The sequence below is a fragment of the Salvelinus alpinus genome, chromosome 29, assembly GCF_045679555.1.
Source record: "Salvelinus alpinus chromosome 29, SLU_Salpinus.1, whole genome shotgun sequence".
NCBI classification, from domain to species: domain Eukaryota; kingdom Metazoa; phylum Chordata; class Actinopteri; order Salmoniformes; family Salmonidae; genus Salvelinus; species Salvelinus alpinus.
Window position 1 is genome coordinate 29,583,114 of NC_092114.1, and position 12,252 is coordinate 29,595,365.

At 39.2% G+C, this 12,252-nt stretch overlaps 1 protein-coding gene across 2 annotated transcripts in view; it reads left to right on the top strand.

Moving 5' to 3' along the window:
- LOC139558455 (DNA topoisomerase 2-beta-like) overlaps positions 1-12,252 on the top strand; it is a 46,420-nt gene that overhangs the window by 13,638 nt on the left and 20,530 nt on the right. For both annotated transcript variants that reach the window (XM_071373592.1, XM_071373593.1), the window contains exons 5-11: positions 2,336-2,481; positions 2,750-2,847; positions 3,319-3,531; positions 3,777-3,950; positions 4,189-4,290; positions 4,437-4,574; positions 4,826-4,964. In XM_071373592.1, coding sequence (XP_071229693.1) covers positions 2,336-2,481; positions 2,750-2,847; positions 3,319-3,531; positions 3,777-3,950; positions 4,189-4,290; positions 4,437-4,574; positions 4,826-4,964 — 1,010 coding nt within the window. The remainder of the gene's footprint in view (positions 1-2,335; positions 2,482-2,749; positions 2,848-3,318; positions 3,532-3,776; positions 3,951-4,188; positions 4,291-4,436; positions 4,575-4,825; positions 4,965-12,252) is intronic.

Sequence of the window (12,252 nt, forward strand, 5' to 3'; positions counted from 1 at the left end):
ACCACATGACCTTCTCCCATTCCTCCTCTGGATCATCCAGATGGTCATTGGCAAACTTCAGACGGGCCTGGACATGCACTGGCTTAAGCAGGGGGACCTTGCGTGCGCTGCAGGATTTTAATCCATGACGGCGTAGTGTGTTACTAATGGTTTTCTTTGAGACTGTGGTCCCAGCTCTCTTCAGGTCATTGACCAGGTCCTGCCGTGTAGTTCTGGGCTGATCCCTCACCTTCCTCATGATCATTGATGCCCCACGAGGTGAAATCTTGCATGGAGCCCCAGACCGAGGGTGATTGACCGTCATCTTGAACTTCTTCCATTTTCTAATAATTGCGCCAACAGTTGTTTCCTTCTCACCAAGCTGCTTGCCTATTGTCCTGTAGCCCATCCCAGCCTTGTGCAGGTCTACAATTTTATCCCTGATGTCCTTACACAGCTCTCTGGTCTTGGCTATTGTGGAGAGGTTGGAATCTGTTTGATTGAGTGTGTGGACAGGTGTCTTTTATACAGGTAACGAGTTCAAACAGGTGCAGTTAATACAGGTAATGAGTGGAGAACAGGAGGGCTTCTTAAAGAAAAACTAACAGGTCTGTGAGAGCCGGAATTCTTACTGGTTGGTAGGTGATCAAATACTTATGTCATGCAATAAAATGCAAATTAATTATTTAAAAATCATACAATGTGATTTTCTGGATTTTTGTTTTAGATTCCGTCTCTCACAGTTGAAGTGTACCTATGATAAAAATGACAGACCTCTACATGCTTTGTAAGTAGGAAAACCTGCAAAATCGGCAGTGTATCAAATACTTGTTCTCCCCACTGTATATTTTGTTGTATATATTTTTACACTTCTCTTACTTAGCTAGAGTCTAATGCAGCTAGCTAGTTTAGCATACTTAAACACCCGGCTCAAACAGAGAGGGAAGCTATTTTAGATAGCTGGCTATGGCTATCCAACACTGGAACTCATCCAAGTCAAGATAAGCTTTTGGTTTTATTAATTTATTGCCACATGGGCCCGCCTGTGTAACTTCTAAGCTGCTTGCTGCTGACTGTACACTATACTGCATGATTGTAGCAGGTTTACTAACGCGTTAGGTCTAGTAGCTATGTTGACTATGACGTGGCAATGATGTAGGCTGTGTGTAGCGGTTAGCAGTCATGATATGAAGGTTTGGCTTGGAAAAGTTTGTGCTCCTGGTCACAGACAGCTGATGTGTTATGCACTGAAGTCCAAAAGCCAAGGGAAAAGGTGAGAGGAGGAGAGTGCGTAGTTAGATGCGAGAATAAATTATATATATAATGAGCTGTTTGAATGTGGCTGCTATGAAAGTGAACTGTGTGATCAGGGGTAAATTCATTGAGCCGATTCTGTTGAAAAACATTTCTTAAACGGAAGCTAACAGAATGGAACTGGGATAAACATACCTGAGTTTGTCCAATAGAAACTCTCGTTTGCAAATGTTGAACTAACGATTACACCTTAGATCAGCTAGATGCAGGCAAGAGTGCAAGGCGGTATTGAATGTGTCACTGTCTGCCACCTTGATAACTCAAATTCTCTCTCTCCCTGTGTGCACCTACGTTATAAACTTTCATTCGTAGGCTAGGTTGTAGCAACCTCATGATGAGTATAGGGAAAATGTTAGTATCATGTAGTAGCCTGAATCTATTGATGTCACATTGAGCTGGGTGAATGAAATATGAATGAATGTCATCCAATGTGCTGTAATAGAAATAAGGCCATGCTCATGAAAAGTAAAAAAAAAAAAAAAACTCCCTCATCTTAAACAGCACCAATCCGCCAATGCACGGAACATATAAGCATATCTTGTCTGCTAAATGAACAAGCCTACAGTCAATGGCACATAGCCAGATAACATACAATAGACCAACTCATATTCTGTTCTTCTGAAATACATTTTCTTCATATCATAATGTTTCTTTAGACCTGAATAAAATAAATAATGGATTTATTGTGATGGTGTATATTCAATTGATTTATTAGAATTTTTAAATTGTAGATGTTCCAAAAGCGTGCATCAGTGGTTTGTATTCATGGAGGCCTGGAGATGCTAAACATTTATGTTAATTAACGATCAATTACCGTGAGACCGGCAGTCTTTTGCATGACAATAACCGGCTGACAAAATGTCATTACCGCCAGAGCCCTAATCTAAAGGTTAGTACATCTAAATGGAAATACGTAATGGTTATTCAAGTTGGGTCATGATGCTTCTGTCTGTCCTGTGAAGTTCTTTGGCATGCATTGTTTATCCCTCCTTGTTTATTCCTCCACGTTTATTCCTCCGTTCATCCTCCTCTCTTCCTTCAGTGAGTCCAACACCGTCACCATCTGGAACAATGGTAAAGGCATCCCCGTGGTGGAACACAAAGATGAGAAGATGTATGTTCCCGCTCTCATCTTCGGACACCTCCTCACCTCCAGTAACTACGACGACGAGCAGAAGAAAGTCACAGGTGACAAAATCATTCTGAAAACGAGAATCTAATTTATTTATTATTGTCCATTTGTGTAACACCATTTCATATGGTTTCGATAAAGCTTCAGACAGAACATCCAACCTAAACCATTTTTACTGTCTGCTTTTATGATCTCAACTGAATAGTTTTGTGCTACCCCTTGCAGTGCTTAGTAACACAACACTGGAATGAGTGAATGACTATAGCTCTTCAAGGACAATCTCTCCATAGATGAAAGCATGTCTCCCTTCTGTTTTCCTGCTAGGTGGAAGGAACGGGTACGGTGCTAAACTCTGCAATATCTTCAGCACAAAGTTTACAGTGGAAACTGCCTGTAAAGAGTACAAACACAGCTTCAAACAGGTACAGACAACGAGAAAGCACAGTGTGATTGACATCTGTTGTTTGGTCAACCTTGAAAATAACGTTCTTCAAACAGCTGAACTCCAATTGATGTTTTGTAGGAGTACAGTATGTAAGGGGGTGAGTATGAGTTGATTTGCACTGTCGGGGGTGGTCTCACAGGATTTTTATGGTGATATTGTAGGAGTCTATATAGTTTTGGGGAATTTCGGTTATTTCTCGTAAGCCAGATGGTTGTTGTCTTTGTGGTTTGTCCTACAATTGTCACTTTCAATGAAATGACTCATATAGTGATAGTGATAGTTTGTTCAATCAGTTTCACAAGGCTTTTTATTAACTCGTATCTCTTTGATGGAATTTCACCATTCACAATATTTAATTCTAGTTTTCTTTACATGTGAAGAATGTAGTGCATTTCATGACAATCTCTGTCCCCTTTTTCTCTCCCCCTCTTTCTCTCTCCCTCCTTAGACCTGGCAGAACAACATGGGGAAGACGAGCGACCCCAAGATCAAGTTCTTTGACGGGGACGACTTCACGTGCGTGACCTTCCAGCCGGACCTGTCCAAGTTCAAGATGGAGAAGCTGGACAAGGACATCGTGGCTCTGCTCACCAAGAGGGCTTACGACATTGCTGGCTCCTGCAAGGGCGTCAAAGTCATGCTCAACGGGAAGAAACTCCCTGTAAGTCTCATCTACCCCATGTAACCGCACATAGTAAGATGGGCTGTCCCATATACACAGACTATATGCTGTACATAAGGTGCCAAGTCTTGGAAGACCCTGGGCAGAATGTTTTGACTTGAAATAAAACAGCTCATTTCACTACACCTGTTTCAATACAATGTCATTTGCTAATAACCTTTCCAGTACCAGAGCCACTATCCAGACCCGGTTTAGGCTCCTCTCACCTGTCCTCGTCCTCCCAGGTGACTGGGTTCCGCAGCTATGTGGACCTGTACGTGAAGGACAAGCTGGATGAGGTGGGCGTAGCCCTAAAGGTGGTCAACGAGTCCATCAACGAGCGTTGGGAGGTGTGTCTCACCATGAGTGAGAAGGGATTCCAACAGATCAGCTTCGTCAACAGTATCGCCACCACCAAGGTAACATCCCCTCAGGGAATTATGTTGTTATTTACCAGAAATCTACCCTTTGATTTAGATAACTATGACTTGACCAATCTAGGAATAATGGACAGAAATGAAGTGCCATTTGCATGTGTAAATATACTGGGATGAGTGTGCATCTTAATGGTATTCACATCTCGGAGTATGACTTAAAACATGTCTGATGTGGTAGAAAGTGATTCATGTACTACACTGCTTGTTTTGTGTCATTCAGGGTGGCAGACACATTGATTACGTGGTGGACCAGATCGTAGCCAAGCTGATAGAAGTGGTGAAGAAGAAGAACAAAGCTGGTGTCTCAGTCAAACCCTTCCAGGTTAGTTATTGCCATCTTATTACTGTGTTATTACTGTCATGTTACTACAATAGTGTTACTAGTGATTACATTCTTAGTACACTGGTATAGGAGCAACCTAATGTAAAGTTTGGTCAATCTTAATGCTTTGTTTTTCTCTCCATCAGGTGAAGAACCACATCTGGGTGTTTGTGAATGCGTTGATCGAGAACCCGACCTTTGACTCCCAGACCAAGGAGAACATGACCCTCCAAACCAAGAGCTTTGGTTCTAAGTGTCCTCTGTCTGAGAAGTTCATCAGAGCGGTAAGGAGATTCTTCTTCTTAAATTACTTTTCTTTACCACAATGAAATATCACTACCTCCTTCATGTATACATCCTATGTTGTGCATTTACTCTCTACATACACTGTTTCCTTACTGAGAAAGTAAAGTTATTTAGATTTAATTGATATCATATGATCCTAAAATCTGTTCCATGTCCTCTTGTGTTCTCAGTTCACCTGGAGTATTAAACAATGATATATATCATATTCAATTCTTTATTTTGTCTGCAGGCGACTAACTGTGGCATTGTGGAGAGTATCCTGAACTGGGTGAAGTTCAAGGCCCAGACACAACTCAACAAGAAGTGTTCTTCAGTGAAGTACAGCAAGATTAAAGGCATCCCCAAGCTGGACGACGCCAACGATGCCGGTAAGACAACCACAACTACTCTGCCCTGCTATGTTCCTAATCTACTTATCCACCAAGAGGGCCTATTTTACCAAATGTTTATATTGACACTAGTTGAAGATATTTAATTAGGCTGGGGGAACAGAGCTAGGCAGTTGGGCCCCACCCCACTTATAAAACATTAGGGGAACACTGTTTCCCCTCCCTCATTGTCGTCACACGTCATCAGAGTGAGCAGTTGAACACTGTATGCTGGAAAACACCCTGTTTGTTATTTTTGATTAAAACTAAACCGCTGTTAATTGAATAAGAATACCAAACTTGTTTTTGCGTGGATTCTGCGACGTGTTTAGCTTTTAACAGCTAGAAAACACCGCTAACCAAACAACAGTGCTAGGTGGCTGTATTAGAGACACCAGTTGTCGTCGTGGGAAAGGCGCATTGTTAAACACTTTTGAAAAACAGTAAAGAGCCAACCTGGATACTAAGAAGATCCTGAGGGAAATCGACGAGTACCAACAGCTTTAAGCTATGGAGGAACAACATACTCCATCATGGAAAGATCCGACTACCTCACAAAATAACTTTAACCCGACCAAAAAAAAGAAAAACAGATGAATCTACAGACGTGGATGATTTACTCTACCTTTGAAGTAGAGGCTAGTGCTCTGGCTGGAATCCATGCAACACTGGAAAAGTTGTGTGAGGAGGTAGCAGGGCTAAGGGGGTTTGGCCAGAGTAAAATTCTCACGCTCCAAGGAGAGAACAAGGCACTCACAGCCAAGGTAAAAATCCACAATTCTAAAACGGATTGTCTACTCCATTTTACACTTCCTCTAGAGACTGTAAACAAGGTGGCTTTCCACTGTGTACACAGACTTGGAGCTCGGAGCGACAAGAACAAGGGTCCCTGGCCGATTATTGCAAAATTTAAACACTACCAACAAAAGGAACTGATCAAAAGCAGGGGAAGGGAGCTTAAAGGGACCAAATTTGATCTCAATGACCAGTTTCCAAGGGAGATAAACGAACATCGCAAGAGACTGTATCCGGTACAGAGGCAACAGAGGGAGAGGGGTAAGCGTGCCTTTCTCATTGTGGACAAACTCTTTATAGATGGACAGCTATTCCGAGACAGCTCCGTAACACCATGGCTGTACTAAATTCTACAGGGACTTCAGGTTACGAAAAAAAGAAAGTATGGGAACTGTAAAAATATCTGAACACTATGAAGTGGATATAAACACACACATACTCAATTACATACTCACTTACACATACGGACTTATACATACACACACACATCTGATCTCGCTCTCCTCTCTCACTCTCTCTTTTCTCTTCTCTCTCTCTCTCTTTTCTCTTCTCTCTCTCTCTATTGTCGAGCACTGTTCTATAATTGAATATGTTTCTTGTTTGTCCATCTTTTCTATGTATTTGTCTACATGTTTACAACAAGCAAGGGAAAGATATCAGAATGGAGACATTGGGGAATAATAACATATTGTACAGGATAAATTTGTATTGTAGTGAAGCCGTCTCCAGAGTAATGCAAGGTCTCTTTCATGATCATGTGAAACGTCAATTGCTGTGGAAAGGCTGGGATGTGTTTTTCAATGATGTTAAAGGTAATTATGATGCAGCTATGACGGTGATACGATATGGATTACAATTATCATCATGAATATTAAGGTTATACGCACTACATGTTACACACATAGACACTCAACCATGCAAATTGGCGGAGTTATTATTTATTTGGACAGCACACATTATAATCTTACACTTATACAGACATCGTATACACTCTCACTAAATCACATCCAATATCATACACATCAACCTACTCAGATTTACTACACACATAATATCATCTCAATTTTCTAACATCTGTTGCATTGGCTCACAGGCAAACAGGCAAGGGAATAAAACATATATTGCTAGAACCTATTTCTTGAATTGTAAATATCAGACACTTGAAAGCTCTAGTTTTGATACCTCATAATACCTCTGATGGCAGTAACTTTACAGGCACTAATTATGGACAATTTAGACTGAGAATAGTATCTAGTTATGGTAAGAGGTGAAATAAGTATAGCCAGTTACAATTGTAACGGTTTAGCAGATTATAAAAAAAGATCAGTCTTTGTGGCTAAAAGAAAAGGAATATAACATATATTGTTTACAGGAAACTCACTCTACATCCTTAGATGAAGTTGCGTGGAAAAGGAATTGGGTGGTGAAATAATTTTCTGTCATGGACAGAGGAACTCAAAAAGTGTGATGATATTAATTAACAAAAATTTCGATCTGAATGTGCAAATAGTTAGGAATGATTCGCAAGGAAGGTGGATTTTTTAAAATATGAAAGTGGACGAAAAAGATTTGGCTCATTAATCTATATGGTCCAAATCAGGATGATCCATACTTCTTCAAAAATATTTATACAAATTTATTGAACTTACAGGCAACAAATGATCAAATCATTATGGTAGGAGACTATAACACAGTGTTAAGTACCTCAATGGACCGTAAAGGAAATCACTCTACAAACTCATCACACCGTGTCCTTAACGAAATTACAAATATTATGGACACATTAGAAATAGTGGATATTTGGAGTTTAAAAAAACTCTGACCTAGTGAGATATACATGGAGGAGACTTAATTCTCTCTTTCTCTCTTGCATCAAAGGTTAAAAAAGTTTTAATAGGAGACAGAATGCGATCAGATCATCATCTAATTGGCCTTCACATAACTCTTATAGGGTTTCCACGTGGATGGAGATATTGGAAATTTAATCAAAGTTTACTGGAGGACAACTTATTTTTAACTGAGACAAAATCATTTATAACTGAATTTTTCCAGTATATTATAGGAACAGCAAATCCACTTATTGTTTGGGATACCTTTAAATGTACCTTCAGAGGTCAGTCAATTCAATATTCATCAATAATAAAAAAGCAGTTTCTGGCTAAAGAGACAAGACTAACAAGGGACATCCATGAACTAATAGTAGATAGCAATAAAAAGGATACTACAGAGATACAAAATAAGTTAGAGGAAAAACAAAAAGAACTTGAGGAACTTATTCAAGAACAATCTAATGTAATCTATTACAAAAATAAAGCAAACTGGATGGAATATGGAGAAAAATGCACAAAATTATTCCTGAATCTCCAACACAGGAACGCTAACAAAAATTATTTGCAGAAACTCATTACTGAAGACGGAGTCATCTATGATTCCTGAAATGATATTTTAAAAGAGGAAGCTAAATATTTTAAGCAGATGTTCTCTTTTCCATCTCATCCTCTCCCACTGAATGAAGATTACGGTAAGGAATTCTTTCCAAATAATAAAAAAAATTGAAAATTAACAAATGTACAGAAAGATCAGTGCGAAGGCCAAATTACAGAGGAAGAACTTTTTGAGGCTATTAAATCTGGAAAACCCCCAGGGATTGATGGCATACCGGTAGAGGTACAGTTGAAGTCGGAAGTTTACATACACTTTGGTTGGAGTCATTAAAACTCGTTTTTCAATCACTCCACAAATTTCTTGTTAACAAACTATAGTTTTGGCAAGTCGGTTAGGACATCGACTTTGTGCAAGACACAAGTAATTTTTCCAACAATTGTTTACAGACAGATTATTTCACTTATCATTCACTGTATCACAATTCCAGTGGTTCAGAAGTTTACATACACTAACTTGACTGTGCCTTCAAACAGCTTGAAAATTCCAGAAAATTGTCATGGTTTTAGAAGCTTCTGATAGGCTAATTGACATAATTTGAGTCAATTGGAGGTGTACCTGTGGATGTATTTCAAGGCCTACCATCAAACTCAGTTCCTCTTTGCTTGACATCATGGGAAAATCAAAAGAAATCAGCCAAGACCTCCACAAGTCTGGTTCATCCCTGGGAGCAATTTCCAAACGCCTGAAGGTACCACGTTCATCTGTACAAACAATAGCACGCAAGTATAAACACCATGGGACCACGCAGCCATCATACCGCTCAGGAAGGAGAAGCGTTCTGTCTCCTAGAGATGAACGTACTTTGGTGCGAAAAGTGCAAATCAATCCCAGAACAACAGCAAAGGACCGTGTGAAGATGCTGGAGGAAACAGGTACAAAGGTATCTATATCCACAGTAAAACAAGTCCTATATCGACATAACCTGAAATGCTGCTCAGCAAGGAAGAAGTCACTGCTCCAAAACCGCCATAAAAAAGCCAGACTACGGTTTGCAACTGCACATGGGGACAAAGATTGTACTTTTTGGAGAAATGTCTTCTGGTCTGATGAAAAAAAAAAATAGAACTGTTTGGCCATAATGACCATCATTATGTTTGGAGGTAAAATGGGGATGCTTGCAAGCCGAAGAACACCATCCCAACCGTGAAGCACGGGGGTGGCAGCATCATGTTGTGGGGTTGCTTTGCTGCAGGAGGGACTGGTGCACTTCACAAAATAGATGGCATCATGAGGTAGGAAAATGATGTCGATATATTGAAGCAACATCTCAAGACATCAGTCAGGAAGTGAAAGCTTGGTCGCAAATGGGTCTTCCAAATTTACATTTACATTTACATTTTTAGTCATTTAGCAGACGCTCTTATCCAGAGCGACTTACAAAATTGGAAAGTTCATACATATTCATCCTGGTCCCCCCGTGGGGAATGAACCCACAACCCTGGCGTTGCAAGCGCCATGCTCTACCAACTGAGCCACACGGGACCATGGATAATGAATGGATAATGACCGCAAGCATACTTCCAAAGTTGTATCAAAATGGCTTAAGGACAACAAAGTCAAGATATTGGAGTGGCCATCACAAAGCCCTGACCTCAATCCTATAGAAACTTTGTGGACAGAACTGAAAAAGTGTGTGCGAGCAAGGAGGCCTCAACCTGACTCAGTTACACCAGCTCTGTCAGGAGGAATGGGACAAAATTCACCCAACTTATTGTGGGAAACTTGTGGAAGGCTACCTGAAATGTTTGACCCAAGTTAAACAATTTAAAGGCAATGCTATCAAATATTAATTGAGTGTATGTAAACTTCTGAGCCACTGGGAATGTGATGAAAGTAATAAAAGCTGAAATAAATCATTCTCTCTACTATTATTCTGACATTTCACATTCTTAAAATAAAGTGGTGATCCTAACTGGCCTAAAACAGGGAATTTTTACTTGGATTAAATGTCAGGAATTGTGAAAAACTGAGTTTAAATGTATTTGGCTAAGGTGTATGTAAACTCCCGACTTCAACTGTATATCAATCCTTTTTTGATATACTAAAAGCTCCATTGTTAGATTGTTTTAACTACTCCTATAGAAATGGTTGTCTGTCAGGTACTTAGCAGGAAGGTCTGATTTCTCTATTATTAAAACAAGACCCAGATGGCAAATATAAAGGTCCGTCTATTAAAAAAAAACCTGGAGGCCCCTTACACGTCAATGTTGTGATGCAAAAATACTAGCGAAATGCATAGCACTCCGAATTAAAAGGGTTTAACCAGGTATTGTTCATCCTGATCAGACAGGTTTTTTACATGGACGATACATTGGAGATAATATATGACAACTACTAGAAATAATAGAACATCATGAAACATCAAAGAAGCCAGGCCTGGTATTTATAGTGGATTTTGAAAAGTAATTTGATAAAGTAAGACTGGATTTTATTTATAAATGCCTGGATTTTTTTCGATTTCGGTAATTCTCTTATAAAATGGGTAAAAGTGGGTATAGCAACCCCAGGTGTAAAATAGTAGATAGCGGCTGCTTCTCCGAGAGTTTGGAATTGTTAAGAGAAGTTAAGGATGTCTGCTGTCACCATATCTATTCGTTATGGCCATCGAAATTCTACCTATTAAAATGAGATCCAATAACAACATTATAGGATTAGAAATCCAAGGCTTAAAAACGAAAGTGTCCATGTATGCCGACGACTCAAGTATTATATTAAGTTCGCAAGCTAGTTCCCTGCAATGTCTCATTGAAGATCTAGATAACTTTTCTGGACTCTGGACTAAAACCTAATTATGATTAGTGTACAATATTACGTATTGGATCTTTAAAAAATCCAACTTTTACATTACCCTGCAGTTTTCCTATAAAATGGGCTGATGGTGAAGTAGACAAACTTGGTATTCATATCACAAAATATATAAATAAGCTCTCAACAATGAATTTCAATAGAAAACTAAAAATAGACAAGATCCTGCAACCATGGAGAGGTAAATACCTGTCTATTTATGGAAAAATTGCCCTGATTAACTCCTTAGGCATATCTCAGTTTACTCTGCTGCCTACTCCTGATGATTCGTTTTTTAAATCATATGAGCAAAAAATATTTTGCATTATCTGGGATACTAAACCAGACAAAATAAAGCGTGCCTATCTATATAATGAATATGAATTGGGTGGGTTGAGAGTATTACATTTAAAAGCACTAAACCTCTCTCTAAAAACTTAACTTATTCAAAAGTTTTACTTGAACCCTAAATGGTTCTCAAGTAGATTACTAAGAAAAGCTCATTGTTTAAAAATTGCCTTTTTGCCTTTGTGCAGATTGCCATGTCTCATTTTTTCTCTTTTTCAAACAAGCATTGCAGAGCTGGCTACAATTTTACATTTCATCCCCCTGAAAAGATAGAACAAATATTATGGCTGAACTCAAATGTGCTGGTTGATAAAATACCTGTATTTATGGGAAAGATGTTTGAAAAGGGTATTTTGTTCTTAAATGATATTGTAAATTGGAATGGTAGAGTTATGTCTTTCATGGAGTTATCAGAATTGTACGGGAAGGTCTGCTCAAACCAAGAGTACAACCAATTGATTACAGCATTATCCCAAAAATAGAGGAGGCAGGTGGCAGCGGGAGGAGATAGGGAACTGGTCTGTCTGCTCAATATAAAGGATCAAAACTGGCAGAGGAATAAAAATAGCATAAATAGGAAAGTATACCAGTTTCATTTGAGGACCAGTATGCTGACAACTGTACCACACAGATTGCAAAATAGTTGGGATCCGATTCCATGGTACAGGGTGTGTGAGTTGATATATAAAATGACGCAAGATTCAAGACTTCATGCTTTTCAGCTAAAATTATTATATAGAATTCTTGCCACCAACAAAATGTTGAATATTTGGGGCATAAAATCATCAAAGCTCTGCAGATTTTGTTGTGAGGATACAGAATCAATAGACCATTTATTTTGGTATTGCCCTCAGGTAGCCTGTTTCTGGTCTCAGGTTCAGGAATGGCTGAAAATGCAAAACATTTTATCTAAAAT